The sequence below is a fragment of the Pocillopora verrucosa genome, chromosome 4 (genome assembly GCF_036669915.1).
Source record: "Pocillopora verrucosa isolate sample1 chromosome 4, ASM3666991v2, whole genome shotgun sequence".
NCBI classification, from domain to species: Eukaryota; Metazoa; Cnidaria; class Anthozoa; order Scleractinia; family Pocilloporidae; genus Pocillopora; species Pocillopora verrucosa.
In genome coordinates this window covers 12,279,269-12,298,502 of record NC_089315.1, presented here as the reverse complement: position 1 = coordinate 12,298,502, position 19,234 = coordinate 12,279,269, and the positions used below count along the sequence as shown (strand labels likewise).

Below are 19,234 nucleotides of genomic sequence, written 5' to 3'. Positions count from 1 at the left end.
CTTGTTGGCTGTAGCTTATGCGTTCGTCTTTAGCCTCCCACTAAAAATTCAAGTTTGTGGCGCGGACCCTGAGTCTATCGTACATTTGAATAGGATTTACTTGGAAATGACCAGTTTTGTAACTTTCATATTACAGGTATCATTCGTCCATAGAAAACGGACCAAAACTTAAAATAGAATTAAAATATCCTTGCAGTAAACTAAACTTGATCCGAGGGAGATTAATCCGCAGAATTCTTTCACTGGAAGTTTCTAGAGCCGCCTGTGGCCTAATTATCCCTCGCAATTGAGTTATCAGTTACTTCGCCGCTCAAAATCAATACATTAACCCGCAAACAAGTGATAAGAACAGACAGTGGGTTTACTCTCGATATAATACTAAAATCTCGTAGTTTTTATACCTGGAAATGTGTGGTTCCAAGAACAGTGTATTATTGCACAGATTTTGGAAATTTCTTGATGGACGCTTCACAAGACTCTTGCAAGCTCTTAGTAAGAATGTGAACTTTCTCAGAAGAAGAAAAAAACGAGCTGCGTAACTTTTCAAGTTAACACTTACGTTCCCACTTTTTTCCTCATTCTCCACAGGAATCGGTTTTGAGCAACAAGCACTTGTATTAAGGCGTTTATCCATGAACAGCCTAGTACGCCTACGATTTCGCTGCTTTACCGCAAAGATGACCACAAACACTAAAATAGCGATCAACGCTGGTGTTTCCAAAGCGTCTTTGAGGTTGATCTCAAAGTTGAAAACGAAAGAAAACATTTTGGTTTAAATTGTAACACTTTCCTTGTAAAAATGGACACTAATCTTGAACTGTTATGTTTGATTCACGCGTTCTTGTTTCAGGCCGGCCTAGATTGTCCCTTTGTCACGAATTATCACTCTGACAAAGGACAACTGCTTATCTGAGCGTGTCGTTTATTTCCTCCCAAAATACGACAATACGATTGGCTGATTTGAAGACACCTGAAAGATAGTTGTTTGCCAAGCGGGACAAATAGTTAAGTATTAGTCGTGGAGTGCATTGTGAAAAAAAACCACCTTTCTACAGGCTGGAAACGTTTTACATTTGTTAGAAAATGTGTTTATGCCAGTGTTTGGTAAATAAAAGTCACAGTACTGGCTAAGATCTCGTTAGATTCCCCTAGTTCACGCTTAATTTTCCAGCATTATCATTAAAACTGTTTCCTACATCCCACGCATTTCACCAGCTAAGTTTAGAGCTGTCAAGCGTGATATTTTTAGCACAATATTACCGAATTTAGACCAAAATTTGACAGTTCTTGGTCAGCACTTTTTATTTTGGGCCCAATTGTTTCAGTTTAGGCGCTGATTGGTTAAAATTGGGGAAATATGTCTTTAAAATGGCAGTTTCAGATTCGAATGGTTAAGAACGAGTTATTTTGATAAGACTTAAGAACATTCACTTCAGGCGTAACAAGAATATCGGACAAAATGAACAGAGCACGCATTCAATTCACAGAGACGCATTGAACAATGTATTCCAAAGGTAGAGAGAAAGCCCGGTCGTGAAAAAGAATCAACCTGAACGTGATGGGAAAAAACAATGAGATAAATGGATTCGATTTTATAAGAACCACGCAATCGTTATTTAAATTCAAATGAAGTAAACAAGCAAATGAAACATGACACAGCCATGATGAGGACGCGTGGTCGATGCCTATTCAAGCAAATCCGATTTACTCTCATTTCCTATTTCATTAAAAATTAAATACGCAACCATAAAATGTAGGCATATCGAGGCTTTAGGGTTTAATAAAGTGTGGTATTTGGTAAGTTGCTTCGCCGCGTTCGCTTGCAAGCATTTTAATAGGGTAGAGTTTCATCACAGAATGGGAAGTTAGTAAAAGTGATGTTGTGATAGTCAAAAAGCAATTTTACGTGAACGGCGAATGAACAGAAGTAGACAGATTATTTATAACTCAAATTACAATAGCACAAACAATGATTAAAAAATAAAACCCAGGGATCTCACGGGAATAGAGACCGTAAATGTTACAGTTTGTTTTGTAAATCTATCGAACACTACTTTGGCTGTTTGACCTGTGACAGTTCAAAATGTTGTATTCCATAGCCTCCAAATTTTTACATTTCAGGTTTAAATATTGTTTCCACTTCAATATGCTTTGCCGTTAATAATTCGCACCTCGAAGAGAAATAAGTATAACCCTTCTCCCTAAACATAGAAATCATTCACAACACTTAACAAACCGCGGAAGGAAGCAAAACCCAATATAATTAATTATCAAAACATTTTGGAATTTCTCAGATTGTCAGATCTATTTTTTATATCGATATTGTACGTCTCGCAAAACTTCATTTGGCACAGCGGTAAAATAAATTACCAATTCAAATATCACATTGTCATGGAATTACGTGTTCAAAGCAAACAAGAGGGTCTAACACAAATTAAACACCCTTTGCTTATGTAATAAACGCTTATTAGCTATAGCCGTTTGGTTTTTCATTCGTCTGATACACAAAGTTTAGATCAATCATTTTTTAAAAGAGCGCTGGTTTTTATCGAGAACAATGTACTGTGTGTTTGTTAAAGAAGGGAAATAGTCCGTGGTACTTGACCTTCATTAGGAAACTGTGAGTAGCGTGGGTAGAGAGCATTTAGTGAACCCTTAAAGGATTCTTCAGAAGTCCACTTAGTCGTCTGTTTTGAGAGGAGTACCAAAGGGATGTATAAATTCAGCAATTGAGTTTATTTGGTGCAGATCAATGATGACCATAATACGATGTACACTTTCAAATTATCACAAAATTGCTTTCATTTAGTAATAAATGTTTCTGAGAAACAAAACCTCAGGTAAAAAACTTAACACTGATAAGCACAAAACAAGTACTTGCCAGTACTCTGAAAGTGTATGCAGCACCTTTGTTGATTGCAACTGAGATCATTTTAAAAGACTGCATGTGGCTACTGATATAACATAATTTTTGTAGCGTTGAAGAGGATTAGAAAAACACTTTCAGGAGCTTAGTGACCAAAGGTTGAGTGAATAAGGAGGAAGCAATCGGTTTATGCTGGATTACCCGATGAAAATTATCACAATGTGACATTTTCACAGATAGACTATTTTTAGCAAGGTTTTTTCCCTTCCGCCTTGTTCATATTAGTATCAAGCGAGGAACTGGTTGGGAAATGTTTAAACATACGGCCCTGCTGCAAAAAGATAAAATAAATTCTGGTTGCGATAATTATCATTTTCCTTTCCTTGAGGTCATTCTGGCTATGAGAATTTTATTTATTTATTTCACCCCATTTTCTCTCCCCCTCCCTCTTGTAACCCCCCTACCCTCCCCTCCAACTTATCTTTAGTACTACGACTTTAATAATTCTGGTGCTTTCGAAGACAAGTGTTTGATACGGCTGCTTGTCTCGCAGTCTATTTTTTTTTGCTTTCGTCAGCATATTTACTTACCTCGGCCTACTTATAAACAAATCGCGTAACGGTGTGTTCCATCATTTTGTTCATAAGCTGTATTAACCAATCACAGAACAAAATGTAGCTTAACGCAAACGGGTTTCCTGCGCTTGGTTTGACCATGTGCATAATCACATATTCAAGGTCTTGAATTTAAAACCCACTTCACTACGAAAAATATATGATACTGTCAAGATTACACACATAAACACAATAAGACTACAATACAACCAATACTCGGAAAACAGTCGAGTTGTTTGTGTTGAGGTAAGAATTTCAGGGATCCTTATCAGCCAGGATTCTCATACGTTGTGTTCCAGGTTTGTTCTAAAAGAAAAAAGAAAGTTCTAAAATAAATATTTTTGTTCTTCCTACAGATTAACTTAATAACTTAACTTGTATAACTTAATGAAATTCAAGCAATTAATTTAGAAACTCGGTGTACTCGTCGGGGGGAGGTTATTAAGAAGTAAAATGCCACTCAGTATTTCGCTTCTAAATGTTGCCTGTAATGCCACTACTACTAATGATTTAGAGTTTTTTTCTTAACAGGGAAGGTTCTACTGTATTTAGTTTACTTACCAAATGAAAACTCAGAGGTGTTACGAGGATGTGCGTTCTTGTATTTCTCTAAGAGCTCATGCTTTAAGAGTCCATTGAGATCCGGGTTTTCCTGCATGATATTCGTTATTTGATAACTTCAAAATATTTCTTTTACGTTCGCTGAATTTATCTCATAGATATCACTAAAAAAACTGTTACACTTATTACTCTTGATCAGGGAAATTTTGTTTTCGGTTCAAGCTCTTGTAATGTTTTCTAAAGTTGTCCATATCATCATTAAACATGCTGTAAAAAGATAAGCAGGACGTTACTCATCCGCTTGTAGGTGGAAACCGATATATCGACCCGTGTTGCTGATGTTGCGAGTTATTTACTTTACTTACTCGTGAGCGTTAATATCAACAAAAAGATAGAATTCGTACCCAAGCAAAGCCATGTAATAATCCCTCTGTATCACAAAACGTTTCATCATCTTTACTTATAGTCATCTAAAATAAATGTCTGTCATTCCCGTAAAGAAAACCAAGTACTTTTCATCAAGAGTACCTCGCATGCAGACCCAAATGTCTCTCGCCTGGGCGCCCCTTTTAAGGATGTGCACGAGGAAATAGACTTACAAAACAAGTTTACTTTGATTTAAATGTATTTCACAAACCTTATCCTGATCTCTATCATTTTCTTTCATATATTTGGCACTTCCCGAAGCATGTGGGGGTTTCAGCGCCTTCTGAGCCTGATTCAACGCCTTCACATCGATTCCCACCAAGGGCTTACGATTAACAGGCTCCAGGACTTGACGAGGCGGAAGCTCCATCTGAGAATTCACCGGAACCGAGGGCCGGGGTGCGGCAGATGACAGGCTCACCTTTTTACCAGTGAGCAGCTGTTTGTAGAAAGTCTAAACAACGTAATAAAGTTCTCTGTGAGTGTAACTCGAAAAAGAAAAAAGTTTTGTCGTTGGCAAAAAGGGAAAGGAGATTATGATATGATATGATGTGGTTTCATTTACTCTGGAAACGAGCACAAATAGTGAAAGAGCGGAGATCAATAAGGTGATTGAAATCCTCACATCTCCAGCCTAAAATAATTGGCGTCCTGTAAAGGGATAGAAAATAAATGCCTTCGATTTTCTTCGTCGAAGTGTTCGATTCTTTTAGTATCTTTGCTAGTTCGTGTCTTGAATTACATGTTGACTTAATCTTACCTTACTAAGAGCCCGCACCGAGCGGGGAGAGTTGACATCAGCCTTTGCGAACTCCATCAGGACGTGGAACATTTTGTCTTCATCCTCAATTTCCACCGGGGGATCTAATGGTAAAGACAGCGTGCCTCATTCAAATGATTTTGAACTGAGCTGCTTAGCAATAACCCTATGTGCCTTTTGGCGCCAAGCGCCAACAACTCAGCTTAACCGTGTACGAATACCTCGATAAAAGGCAGGCTGTATGCACTTCTTTGAGCAATGAGCTTTTTTTTTGCTTGCGTTCTGTAACTAACAATTTGGATACGTCTATTTTCTACGAACGATTGACTGAATTTTGCTGATGTATTCTCTTGACAAACAATTTACCTTACAGCAACGCTGACGCACTCACCATGAGATGGAGGATTTATGTAAGGGTGAGCCAACAACTGAGGGATGGTATAGCGCTCCTTGGGATTCCGGAGAAGACAGCCCTAAAAATACAAGGAAAGGCAAGCAGTCATACAGCTAAGCAGGTGTTTTTTGTTTTTTTTCCATTCTTAAGCCCCCGCCTCGCGCGTCACTCGTTCTAGCTTCAGCTCGTTGGGAAACGCTAAAAAGTGGTCCTTCTTTTGACAACTATAGACGAGGGGAATTATTTTTCATATCATAACAAATGAGTCAACAAACCTTCATGACATCAAGCAAGTTCTTGTCTTTGATTTCCGGAAACTCGATGACGTGTGAAGGATCCATGATACATTGCAACTTGATGATATGATTAGTTATGTGTTGGAAAGGAGTCCTACCATACACCATCATGTGGAGGATACAGCCTAAAGACCAAACATCGCTTGCTCGGCCGATCTAGGGAGGGACGTGAATTTAGGTCATTATAAAAAGGTTATGACAACGTCGAAGGTTGAAGCCGTGTACTGGATATCAGATCACGACAAGAGCTAAAGCCCTCAGTAACTAACAGTACATAATAAAAGGTAAGAGGTCCAGCCTGGATACGAGGCTTGAGAGGTCACCTATGACGTTTACAGCAAGCGGTTACCTGCAAAATTTGAACCTCTTACCGTCTGCTTTCAACTACGTGCATTTGTGTGCCAAAGCGAAGGTATTTGCATCAACCGTGAATAGACATTTTAACATTTGTCCACAGCTGATTTGAGAATTAAAGCAAAAGTGAGTGATTTCTAATTTTGTTTCTGCCGTTTGCCACGATAAACATCTTTGCCGACTCCCATAGCCACCCAAGCTTATCCGGGTTGGTTTTACAAGAAGGGACTGAGACTAATTACTAATTCCTCACGAATTGGGTGCTAGTCTGTTGCAGATCACCTTTCCCCCTGGCATTTTGACTGGTCTCCCTGATAGTTTTCCGGCACTCATGCTCTTGGCCCCAGTTTTTTAAAGGGTAGATAAGGATATTCACAGGATAAATCTCTAGTCAGTGGATTGCACTGTATGTTTTGTTAACACTTATCCACTGGATGGCGATTTATCCGTGGGATGGCGTTATTCGCCCTTTGAACAACCGGGCCCTGGGTTAAGAAAAGAGGTGTATAAATACAATCTCTTGCCAACGAACACGACAAAATGACTCTAGCGGCTAGCCATTTGACTACGGCGTCTCCCACCAGTAATATATACGTACACGCTGCGCGCAAAAGATGCAAATTGCAGGTGCGTCATGGCTGTAACAGGGGTCGGGGCGAGGGGACTGATATCCAGCAATCTTTACCAAACTAAGTTTGGCCAATAAAGGATTCATCATTTGCGTGAACGAAGAAGCGGGTAAGATAGGTGTACCTTTTCCTTTCGAATTCCCTTTAAGTCACCCGCTGGCGTACCAACAATTTATATCCTTACCTTCATTCTGGGTTTTGCATTTCCCGCACTGTCAAACCGAGGCGCGTGAGAGATATCTTGAAAAGCTTCTGGAGACATAAAGTTTAATGTCCCAACCTGTGTTTCAAGTTCAACACTTGTTTTATCTCCCTGAAAGAAACAAGTGAAGGCTAGGTTGGATATGAAAAGCACGTAGACTCAGGCTTTTTTGACTCAGGCATAAAACTAGGACGTCTGTCAAGAAGTCTACTTTTCGATTTCCAACAAAAACAAAGATCACGGGAAATTGTGAGTTATCTGGTCTTTTCCATTTCCTAATTTCAGAAATTTAATAGCGAGTTCTCAACCCGGGCACGCAGAAGAGCTAGGAGCTAAGAGCTTTCATTAAACTACCACCTTTAAAAACTGACGCTTCAGGGATAATATTATGAGTCTTTCTGAAAAGGACTGAGCTAAAACTCCATGATTTTCCACGAGCTTTTCACGGACCTTTCTGTATTTTTCATGACCTAAAAATTAGAAGTTGGTACTAAAGTAATGTGAAAACGATCATGACACGAGGAAGCACTTCTCTTTGTTGTTCTCAAAAATGTAATATTAAGTGATTTTTCATGACTTGACAGGCTTATAAAATGATGTGGTAGACTTCATTGACTTTTCAGGTTTGCCATGACCCTGAGAACATAACGGAAGTTTTTAGAGAGCAGGCTTTCAAATAATCAGAGACAGGACGTGGCCATTCAACTTACTTGAAGAGAATTGGCAATCCCGAAATCGATAAGTTTTAGGCGTCCTTCGACCAACAAGAAGTTGGCAGGCTTTAGGTCTCTGTGAATGATGCGTGCCTCGTGAATCACGTGAACAGCTTCCAGCATCTGTCGCCAAAATACCTGAAGCTCACTCTCGGTAATCTTTGTGCGATTCTTTCTCAAGAAGCCCGCCAAGTCAATACTTCCGCATTCCATCACCAAAATAAGGGAACTCCTTTCTTGGCTCAGTTCCCTTAAAGAATAAATAAAGAAAAGTAATCATTGGATACTCTATTCTCCTAAGATTGAGTAATTTTTTGATAATCTGCATTTTGTGACTAACGCCCTTCCCTTAAGAAGCGCACAGTAAGAGTAGGGACTGATGCAGTTGTTTGGGACTAAATGACCCTGAGCGTGAAAAGAGTACATGTATTAGCAGAAGAATATCATACTCACCAGTCAAATAATTTAATTATGTTATCATTGCCCTGCAATCTTTCCAACAATTGCACCTCGTTGATATAGCTGCGAACAATGAAATCATCGGCCTCTTCTAAATTCACGTACTTTATAGCACATATTCTTTTCCCGTCGAAAGCTTGGAAGACCTGGAAGCGTATCAATGAAAAAATGACAGATTAAAAAAGTTAAATAGTTTGAACTCAGGAGTAACAGGAGTAATGCGATTGAAAGTAAACTTGAACTTGGTGGTAGTAACTGAAGATTCAAAAACCTGAGCAGAAGTCATCATTAAGGAATTCGAAAGGTTGTCATTCGTAATTCCTAACCTTAACTTCAAAAAATCGTGGCAGTTGTCCACAATTCGCACACTCCTGCCGGTCTAAAATGCTAATATTATACACAAAAAAATCGACGATCCATTTTAAGAACAGTGGAAAAAAAGTGAATTACAAGCTTGATCCAAGTTGGAAATGAAGGCAAAAATCGGTCTCAAGGCGGCGCTTAAAGCTGCAATAAACATGTCGGAGAAAAAAAAATTATGACAAAAACTAGAAAACTTACCTTACTGGAGCCGCCTTTACCAATAGTTCCTAGTCTCTGGTACACTTTGCCTTTCACCATGATTGTTTCCTGCGAAGACTGGACAGGGACGGCTGCTGGCCTTGAGAACTGCATTTCTTGGGGGTAGCCTGAGGCATGACTAGCACCTAAGAGCTGACCAGGCATCGAGTGTAATGGGCCACTGTGATTAACTCGTGCAGTACTGTGTTGCGACAGAGAGCCACTTGTTACAGTGGATTGTGCCACTGAATTAGTACTTTGGTGACGAATGGTGACTGAGCTATTAATACCTTGGTTTGACTCAGATGACAAACCTTGCAGCGTTGGTATTTGATGAAGCATGGGCTGGTGACCTGAGTTGGACACATCTCCATGCCGCTGACTGCTGCTGTTATTCAGCATCGCTGGCTGAGGGTTTGTAGTAAATGAATGAGATCCTGCTGGCTGCTTGTTATACGGTAGGTTTTCTAGTGCTTGCGGCGCAAAAATCCCCTGTGTTTCCACTGTGTTATTCCTGAAACAATCTTCAGATTGTTCACCCAAAGTTTCTTTCTGAGATCCACAAGCAGATGGAAGGTTCGGTTCCCCACCCGTGTCTTTCTGTGAACTTGAGGACGCAGAATGAACACTGCTCCTCGCCAGATGAAATCCATGTATCTGGTTACTGGGAACTGCCTCAAGTTCACAATTCTGTTGAGGCACCTCCACAGTACAGTCCAGTTCAGTTATACCGTTCAACTCATCACCAGGTTCACTCAATGCTGGTAGGGGTCTCTTCACTCTCATTGGAAGACCAAAGTTTATTCCTAAACCTCCTCCACCGCGTCTTGCCTTAGGGCGGCGAACCGATAGATTCATACATCCTGCAAGACTGTCTGTACCTAGAATGCAAGTAAACCCTCAATTACATGAGTGAGATTTCCCCAACAAATTTTCTATTGGTAAGCTTTCCTTTGTACAATAAATTAAAGATACAAGTATTTGAAAAATTTGCAAAGGAGGGAAAGGTTGCGGAATGGTTTAAATGACTTGACAAGGAGACATGTCGAGAGAAGCATAAAGGATTTAAGGCAAAATCTACTCCAAAAACTGAAGACCTATAGATGCTGCTTACACAGGAAATCCGAGGAAATGCAAGACATTTTTATCTGTTAATCACATGCATCTTGAAACAAGATATAAATGTAACTGATAAAATTAATACATAAGTAAATATATCAGTTTTTGTCTCACGATCATTAACTATTCATTGTGAATTCTATCAATCCCAAGATCTTGGGATCAATTCTCCATGTGGTCTTCTGTACATTTCTAATAATTGTAGTCCTGAGAATTTGGTTTTGCCTCAAATATTATCCTCTACTTGATATTTTTCTTTCTTCTCAACACCTTCCTTGTGTGAAAATGTATTGATCTTGCTGGAAGAAATTCCTTTTTAGGTCAATTGTGGAAGTGAAAAAGTTAAGAAGGATTAGCTGCATGCAGTGTTGTATATCTTGTTTATTGACCTGATTTGAAGTCAGGAGTAGATTTCACAGACGGTTTCTGGGTGGACATGCTCCCATGCTGCCTGTAGGTGGATGACTGAAAAGGGATGCTGTCAGCCTCATCGCTGCTACTGCTGCTGTTACTTTTTCTGAAACTGAGAGGTTTCTTGCCACAACTCTCCAGAACACTTGGTAATTTGAATGAAATCACAGCACTGGTATTGTCAGAAACTTTTGCTGTGCCAGCATCTGTGAGCTGTGTGGAACTGCATGTTGAACTTTCATCTCCTTATAAGTTTGAGAAGAAGACAAAAAGATTAGTTTGACTACCAAACCAAACAAGATCAATTTTAGCCATATAAATACCTGGTCAATAAAACTACTTTAATATGACATGCCCAGCTCTTGTAACATTCATAACATTGAAAGTTCCTGTGGTTGCTGATCCCAATATTTATTTCTTGTTTGCTGTATTAAATGGTGTTTGAGATGTGAATAATTGCAAAATTAATAAAAAAAAAAAATGGATGAGTAAACTAACAAGCCAGCAGCCAGTACATTTCAAGAGCTATTCCAAATGCTGGTGGCCCATTTTCGGCATGGAAGAATGACATTGTGTTACTGGTACCTGTTTTTTAGAAACTAGTTACTCAAAATCATTTTTTTAAACCATGAACCAGGAGTCAAGAATCAGGAATCAGGTTTCTAAGCCAAGACCTGCTGTGCTATGATTCCTGAAATTTAACTTTTAAATATGGTTTAAAACCTTACTGTTACTTGGAACTGAGCATATTGAACAAACTTGTTTAACCTGACAACCCAACATTAGGAACAAACTTTTATGGCCTATTGGTAATTGTCAGTAGTAAATTTTTACATCAAGGCAACAAGTAGCATCAGAATCACTAAGAAAAATTGGCAGTTTGAAGGGAACTTATCATCTATCTACACTGACAATTGAAAACACAGAGGAGCATTGCAATCTACTAAATGAAGGTTTGACACAAAATTTTATACTTCATATTCTTTCTAAACCTGATATAAAATTAAACATATTTCACACAGTGATCATTAGTAATATCAATATTAGGATAGAGTGATTTATTAAAACTCTGCAAACATTAAGAACCCTTTCATTCCCAGAGTCTAAATTCAATACTTCATGCTGTCTATGTATACTTGTTTCATATAAATACCTTCAATAACACTCTTCTCTAAAAGCTACAACATAGCAATTAAACTTTACCTGTACTCAAAGGTGACATATCTACTGATGATTCACTACTCTTCTGATTGGCTCTGTAATGTGTAAAACCTGTCAGTTCCTCAGACTCCTCAAGCAGCACCTTCCTCCCTGCTACAAAGTTATCATAAGCTTTTAAAAGCAACTCCTTAGGTTCTGCACCAGAATCTTTTCCTTTCCGCAGTAGGCTTCTGCATTTGCTTCTGTTTCCTACAAAAATTGCACAAATCATCAGGATCAGGTCTGTCCTCTAAGAAGAATCACAGAGTTGCAGAGGGTTGTTGTTACAGATAGCCATTGTCAGCAGCTCTTTGAGGCTCTCATGAAGCAAAGTTTTTCAAGTTGCATAGAGAAAAACAAGTTAGACACCTCTGTCACCCAGGCTCAGCTAGAACACAATGGGGATTACAGTGATTGCTATGTGTGAGTATTTCTGACTCCTTTGGGAGTTTCCTGTGTTTTCAAAGGGAAAGGGGGTTCACCATGGTGCACAGTGTGCTCTTCATATATTCTTGAGATTGAAAAAGATAAATTTGAAATTACATATGTAGTTGGATTCAAACCTGTTAAAAGCTCAAACTGTGCCCATGCAACAAAAACAATAGCAAAGTGTTTTGCATTGTTTCGTGCCAACTGGAATGAGCTTCGAGCATCATCTTCTGATATTTTCCTGTAAGTAACATAAGAACATAACTACAGTCACAACTCTAAAAATGTGTCTGCTTTAACCTTCTTTAACCCTTTCCAACCTGACATCAGTAAACATATTCTCCATACTGTTCTCTGTACATTCTCTTGGTTCTAAGATGGAGAATTTACAAAACCATGGAGAGCTTCATTAGTTGCTGATCATTTCCTGTATTCTCATGACTTAAACCTTTATTTCAGGGGTGACATCCTGAGGAGAATTTAGAACCTTGTCACTCTTAGGGATTAAAGGGTAAAACAGCTCATAACACATGTTTTTAAGATACCAGCATTTTCTTAGGGAAGTGATGCAATGTAGTTGAATTCCTAGAAAAAAACAATTGACTGTTCTTGAGGTGGTATTAGCAGCCAATTTTTTTCCTTGAAATTGGGAAATGTTCAGCTGGTTCTTTGAAGAAACAATCATGTGATCTCTTTCCAACACTTACATTTGCAGTTTTGCAAAATTCACAAGAATACGAGCATAGGAGATGTTTTTCTTATTTTCTTCTGCTGGGATTTGACTAACAGCTCTTTCGTAGAGGTACAACAAGTGCCTACAGTTCTCATCTGTAAGATCTGCTGCCAGTCTTGATTGTCTTGGAGCCAAAAACTCTAGCCAGTCGTCAGGTCTGTTACCATTACTTTTTATTTTCTGAATAGCTGTGGTCTCAGCATCCATCATTGTAAATAGCTCTTGATTTCAGTAATGAACAGGTTAACAACAGACTGCAGCCACATCAAGACAGTTGCTAACAACAAGCTGACAAAGTAAAATAATTGATGTTACCCATCATATAGCCATAGAGTATAGGTAGTTCAATGTAAAATTTGTCATTAATTATTATTAATTATAATTATCAATTCATGGTTAGGCTATGTGAGAGCAATTCATCGTGTTAAAAAAAGGTGGCTATGTGTACAGAGTGCAATTTTCAAGCGATACTGCTAATTTCAAACCATTTTATCTGTTCTTTAAATTTGGAAGAAATACCATCACAAACTCTTAAGAAGCACATACAATGTGGGAAAAAGGTGTGAGATAAAGTGACCTATTTGACTAAGTGTGCTGAACTATGGCTGAGCAGATCTGGGATTAAGTCCTGCCTGGGTCTTTCTGTTTGTCTTCTTAGATAAAAACACTCTCTTAGTGCCTCTCTCCACCAAGGAGTACAAATGCATACCTGCACTTTGTTGGGGAAACTTGAAAAAACAATGGGAGATAACTCTGCACTGGACTGGCACACTACTCGGCAAGAAGCGGTGATACTTTGAGTTGCATCATGCTACTTAAAAATTGCTATAGGTTCCTCCTGGATGAGCCTTCTAGCAATTCGTAAACCTTTCAAGTTTTCAAATTGTACAGAATTTAAATAATTTGATCGTAGAATTCAAAAGAATTAAAGTTTCATTCTCTCCGTCTAGGTAGTAAGCTCACATGAATTCAGAAACATACCTGCATACATCATACAGTTTCTCCTGGTGCACGATGTTAGCATTTATTAATGTCCATTCGAGGAAAAGTTAGGAGGAAACCTGCCTTCCTTTTCGTTTAATAATAGAAGTATCAACGATTGTTCGAGTTGGTCATTTGTGTATGCTGGAAATATTTCACGGAGTTCTTATCCTAACAGTGAGTCAACAAACCGATACAATATCTTGCTCCTCCATAATTTTCAACAATTATTCGTCAACTTAACTTAATTCCTTCAATCTTTTTCGTTATTATTTGTACAAAATCTAAAACTGGACATATTTAGATATAAAAAAGCCTCTTTGATGAAATTTTTACCCATAAAACCGTATTTATTTCGAGAAACTTACCACTACCATGCAGACACAACCGAACCTTCACCATGTTAGTTGATGTTATTTGGGTGATTCACGTGAAGCCGTCTTCGAAAAATGCTGTCATTTGATTGGTTTGCTTAATAGAAACTCGCTAGCGATTGGTCGCTGTGAATTTGAAAGCCAAGGCGCGAGTACAGCGCAGAATTGATTGTCAGCGGTCTTGATATGTAATTAAAAACACGGCGGACGAAATGAGGTTGGAGGTGGCTTAATTGTAGCTCAAATATGCTTCATATCTGATGGGATTTCTGTGTCACAACGTCTTTTGTGTAACATGGTAACATCGAATGAATTTAGAACTAGAACTGCGGGATTGCATTTTGCCTTAAAGAGAAGGGATCTCAATGTCTCGCAGCTTAGTCGAGAAGGTCATAAGGTTGTGCGAGAGTCGTGGATTTTCAGTGGAGTCGCGCATTGAAAGTGCGCCCACTAGTCATTACAGATACCAGTTTGGACCACTTGGTACGGAGCTGAGGCGTAACTTGAGAAATGCTTGGTGGTATGATGTAGTTAGATCAAAGGGAAATGTTTATGGTTTTGAATCAGCGTGTGAACTAGGAACTGGTGGGTTAGGGGACAAAACTCATGTTGCTAATAAGGAAGAATCAACAGCTACGACTGAAGGAGAAAAGCCAAGGGGAGATGATTTTGATCCGTTAAATAACAATTTTCTTCAGTATATGACTCATTTACTCGGAATCATTCCTGGAATTGAAGTACCTTTTGGCACGGCGTGGAACAGAAAATACTTTGAAAGTCCAAACAATGATCATTATATTTTCAGGTATTTGAGTCTTAAATACTTAGAATGACTATGCTGTTTTGAGCGTCTGATTGATCTATAGTTAGATTTATCAAACTTTAAACCAAGTTTCTCTTTAAATTTGCCAAAATGCAGCTGAAACCAGCCACATGAATCTGATACACGAAGACAGTAACTAACTGACTAACCTGTCCGGCAGTTTCAATGGTTTAGAGTTACAACATTTGACAGAAAAACGACATTTTATCCAAATCCAGTTATTGGCTAGTTTGAAAGTGATGAGCAGGTTCAAATTTGTGCCCTGAGAGTTTAATTTTTGACAATATTGGGTATATTGTTCAAATAATTATAAACTAATTTTTTGGTTTCTTCGTGGTGTATGCTTAAACAATTATTCACCTCAGTGTTGGTGAAAGCGGTGAATATTTACCTCCACTTTGGTGTTTCATTGTTAATTAAAATGGCTGTTATATCTACACTGATGTTTAACCCCCGAAAGATCCAGCATTTTGTTTTTTTTTTCAGCACTTGTCATCACAAAGTTTGCTAATTAATAAATTTATGTAAATGTGTATATTTGTATACTCTTAACAAAAGATTTTCACCATAGATCACTAAACAGAAATTGTCTCTTTATTTACAGTTCTGATTTTAAAAATTTCTCTGATGTATTGATCTTTTAGAACAAAAAATAAAAACAGTTCACATGTCTTGTAAAGTATACTAGTAGCCCTTGTTGTTATGAGAATTTGGCTTACTGTGGCTCCCTACAGGGGAGTCCATCTATCCCTGATTTATTAAATACTTAACTATTGAGTACCAAGGCAATAGGAGTAGGAGAGATGAGGAATGAGTTATGGTTGTTTGAATATTCTTGAGAAAAGAGATCATTAATACTATTAATATTATTCTTTATCAATACAGGTAATACCTCTCTCCTTCTAAATAAAAGAACAGAATATCATTTTTCTTGGCACAGAATTACCTCTCTACACCCATAATGGAACAATTTGTAATGGTATTTCTTTCTATTGGTCTTTGTGCAGGTCTTTTGAGAGGGAGATCATGTGCCTTGAATTCTTTTGTGCTGAAAATAGAGTAAAAGATTGGACAAATCATTGGAAAAGACAGAGACTTGTGTGGTGGAGAAAATTTGCAAACATTCGGTCTAATTACAGTCTTTATGAAGAACAGATAGAACTAGAATCTGGCCCATACAGTAAAACTTTTATAAAGGTATCCAATCATGCTCATTTGAGGTCACATTACTCTTTTAAACTGTGATGTTCACATTTTGCACTTTTGTCTTGGACTAACAGTTCTGTTTGTGACAGAAACTTATGTGATGTTTTCTTGCCCTGTTCCAATGTAGGAAAAAGGGTGTGATAAAGATAATGATTTTGATGAAAATTTATATTTTACTTTTGTTGTAATAATTGCATGTAACATGGTCAAGAAAAGTGAAAAGTTATTGATAAGGATGTCTGTCAAGTAGAATCAAAATATACACAGGAAATGAAAGGGTCATGAGTGCATAAAATGATTTAAGGGACAGTCAGGTGATGTTTTAAAGTTTTTACTGTTGCATGAGCTACAAGCAAGTGAAATTTGGAAAATTTAAGAAGTTTTTTGGGAGGCTGTATGTTACAAAGTGCACAAGCAGCTCACCAACCTACCTATCTTACACTGCCTTGGACATCCTGTAAGGCCAAATTAATCAGAACATTTCCAGATTATAGGGCTTATATAAAGATTGAATGGTTGAAGTGCAAATGGTTGTGTATTTTTATTATTTCACGAGTGTCACTTACTACTCTCTTTTCTTCCAGTATATGTTTCCATGGGGCCAAGAATCAGTTGACTCTATTACTGTAAGATCAGACCTACACAAGTGCATTGGAACAGATGAGTTCAGAGGACTACCATTCAACAAGAAATCAATACCTCATGTCATCCAGGTCAAAACTGATCTTAATAGAGGTAACAGTCCTTGGTTTGCAATACTTCTGTGACCCTTTTCTTGCTTTTGGCTTCTCTTAGTCTCTCTTGAGTTCTTTTGCATTCCCACCCTTCCCCCAAAAAAGAAAAAAAATATATATATATTATTATATAATAATAATGATGATGATGTGAGTAGACCAAGGGCTGTCCCTCCACCACAATTGCCTTTGTGGATCCTAGATGGTAACCCTAAAACTTGCATAACATTTTTGTCCAGGAGGGAAGATTCACTCTGCAAGCAAGATCAAACACAAGTAGTGTTCTTGCTAATTGTATATGTTGTTTGTCATGTATGTGTATCAAACATTTCTATTCAGGAGAATGGATTTCATAATTTCATATTGTTGCACCACAATTTTTTCAATTTTAAGGATTTCTCGCTTCTCTGATGGACGCATATTCAGAAAAGGAAAGATCTGATTCCAGTGGCAAAGTTAGTCTCTGCACAGTTCTTCATTTGCATCCTCAGTTGGCCCCTATCAAAGTTGCTGTTCTTTCCCAATACCCTCAACATAATGAGCTCTGTGAAATAGCTCAGCAGTTGTCATCAGAGCTTCGAGAGGCGGGTGAGTTAAAAATTGTACCACAGTCGAACCTGTATTAAGCTGTCAGTTGTCAAAGTCCCGAATTTGTTTCTGCTTAGTCACTGTAGTTTTCACGTCTATTAAACAGTTACCTCTTTTAAGCGGTCTTGGTCCCTTTTATCGTCCTCCACCTGTATTGAACGGTCGCTGAAAGCGAGACCACTCTAATAAATTAGCCTATCCTGGACCAATTGAATCACGACTGGTGTCGGTGGAATCTGAAGTTAAACAAACAGTTTATTTCGGATTAGTTACGTCACAAATAGATGCGCAAAGAAGTTAATTTCCTAGTCGAGAATTTGTTTGACTTGCATTGCGACTGGATTTCGTAAAACCAAGAGTGAATTCATCTCCAGACAATCAGACTTCCCAAGGCGCGGAATAACTCTTTTGACCAAGTATCTATTGATTTTAGTTCAACATCTGGGTAAGAAGGAAGTACATCTCTAGACCACTTACAAAGCGAATTGGAGCAAAACCAATACAATCCCCGATAACTTTCGCGCCTGTTTCAACTCCAACTCGAAAAGTGCTCTACAAATGACATTGTGAAATAGGAGAATAGTAACCCAATGGTTTTTCTTCTTTTAAAGGTATTACCACACAGTGTTCCCTTCACTCCAATGCAGATGAGTGTTATGCATATCAGGATGAGATAGGGACCCCATACTGTATAACAATACTTGATACCATCCTCACAAATGGCGTTGTGGCGTTCAGAAGTAGAAACACCACTCTTCAGGAGTACGTACACATATCGGAGGCATTACTCACTGTTAAATCACACCTTGGATTGAATGAATAAATAAATAGAACCATCACGCGTTACTGTGTCAATTTGCTTGACTTAGTCGTAATTAACTCTGTTGCCTTTTTTGAGGTTACCTCAATGTTCCTAAATTTAGCGGGTACTTGATATTCCGAAACTGTCGTAAATCCCGGTGAACGTGGAATTCTTGAATGACGGAAATGCAGTATGGAAATGGACTTATTGTCGACAGAAGAAAAAATTAGAGGCGCCGATCTGCATGGCCTGTAAAGCCGAATTATACCGTAAAGCCTTGTTACACTTGAAAAAGAAAGAAAAAAAGAAAACAAAAGAAACAACGAACTGTTTGTTTGCGTTTACACGAACCGTTTAACTGTGGAGTTAAGGTTTCTAAATATGATTTTCTTCATCAATGGTTAGGAGGTAGGGCTGACTTTCCCTTCAGAAGGATGGGTTGTTGGGCGGAGTATGTAAATTCCGCATCGCTTACTTGTGTGGTTCGGTTTATTTTCCATAGACCCTTAATTTTTATGTAAATGGTTTGATAAAAGACTGGTTGTTTTTTCTTCTCGGATGGGTGTGCTGTAGAAGGATTTCCTGTAGAATGGGGGTCATTTTTGTGCAATCTTGCGCATGGGGAGGCGTCCCATTTGGTCCCATTTGACAAATAGACGTAACATTTATACGGCATTTATTTTTCCGATCGCAAAATCCCTCAAAGGCGCGCTCCAGAATAAACTCAGGCGAAGCGGGCGTCACGCTCGATGGGGTAATGAAAATGCGTGCCTTTCTCGCGCTTGAATCGCTTTCCTCGAGCGCGCCTCGATCCTCGAAAACGCAAAAAACGATGGCTATTCTGCAGAAATGGTGGTCATTGATTTCTTGTCTGAGGCTGGTGTCTCAGTTTTTTCTTTGTCTTATTTTGTAGCTTTTCTTTAATAACTCGCGAGCGCGCGACGCATTCTTTAGCGAATTCAAGGTATATGCTGCATGGTAGAACAACGAATAGTCACA

The 19,234-nt window shown here is 38.5% G+C and overlaps 2 protein-coding genes across 2 annotated transcripts; one reads left to right on the top strand and one right to left on the bottom strand.

Moving 5' to 3' along the window:
- Positions 1–3,342: 3,342 nt before the first annotated feature.
- On the bottom strand, positions 3,343–14,121 carry LOC131796018 (dual specificity protein kinase TTK). Its single transcript, XM_066166151.1, has 15 exons — positions 14,077–14,121; positions 12,702–13,015; positions 12,129–12,235; positions 11,569–11,775; positions 10,344–10,610; positions 8,836–9,716; positions 8,269–8,420; positions 7,813–8,065; positions 7,085–7,213; positions 5,897–6,073; positions 5,619–5,700; positions 5,228–5,331; positions 4,679–4,921; positions 4,042–4,132; positions 3,343–3,786 (listed from the first exon to the last, which is right to left on the bottom strand). The coding sequence occupies exons 2-15, from the start codon at positions 12,935–12,937 to the stop codon at positions 3,749–3,751; spliced, it is 2,967 nt and encodes a 988-aa protein (XP_066022248.1). The 5' UTR covers positions 12,938–13,015; positions 14,077–14,121; the 3' UTR covers positions 3,343–3,748.
- Positions 14,122–14,275: 154 nt separating this feature from the next.
- On the top strand, positions 14,276–18,274 carry LOC131796030 (DNA polymerase subunit gamma-2, mitochondrial). The gene is made up of 5 exons (XM_059113683.2): positions 14,276–14,887; positions 15,913–16,102; positions 16,696–16,846; positions 17,239–17,433; positions 18,045–18,274. The coding sequence occupies exons 1-5, from the start codon at positions 14,448–14,450 to the stop codon at positions 18,254–18,256; spliced, it is 1,188 nt and encodes a 395-aa protein (XP_058969666.2). The 5' UTR covers positions 14,276–14,447; the 3' UTR covers positions 18,257–18,274.
- The last annotated feature ends 960 nt before the right edge of the window (positions 18,275–19,234 follow it).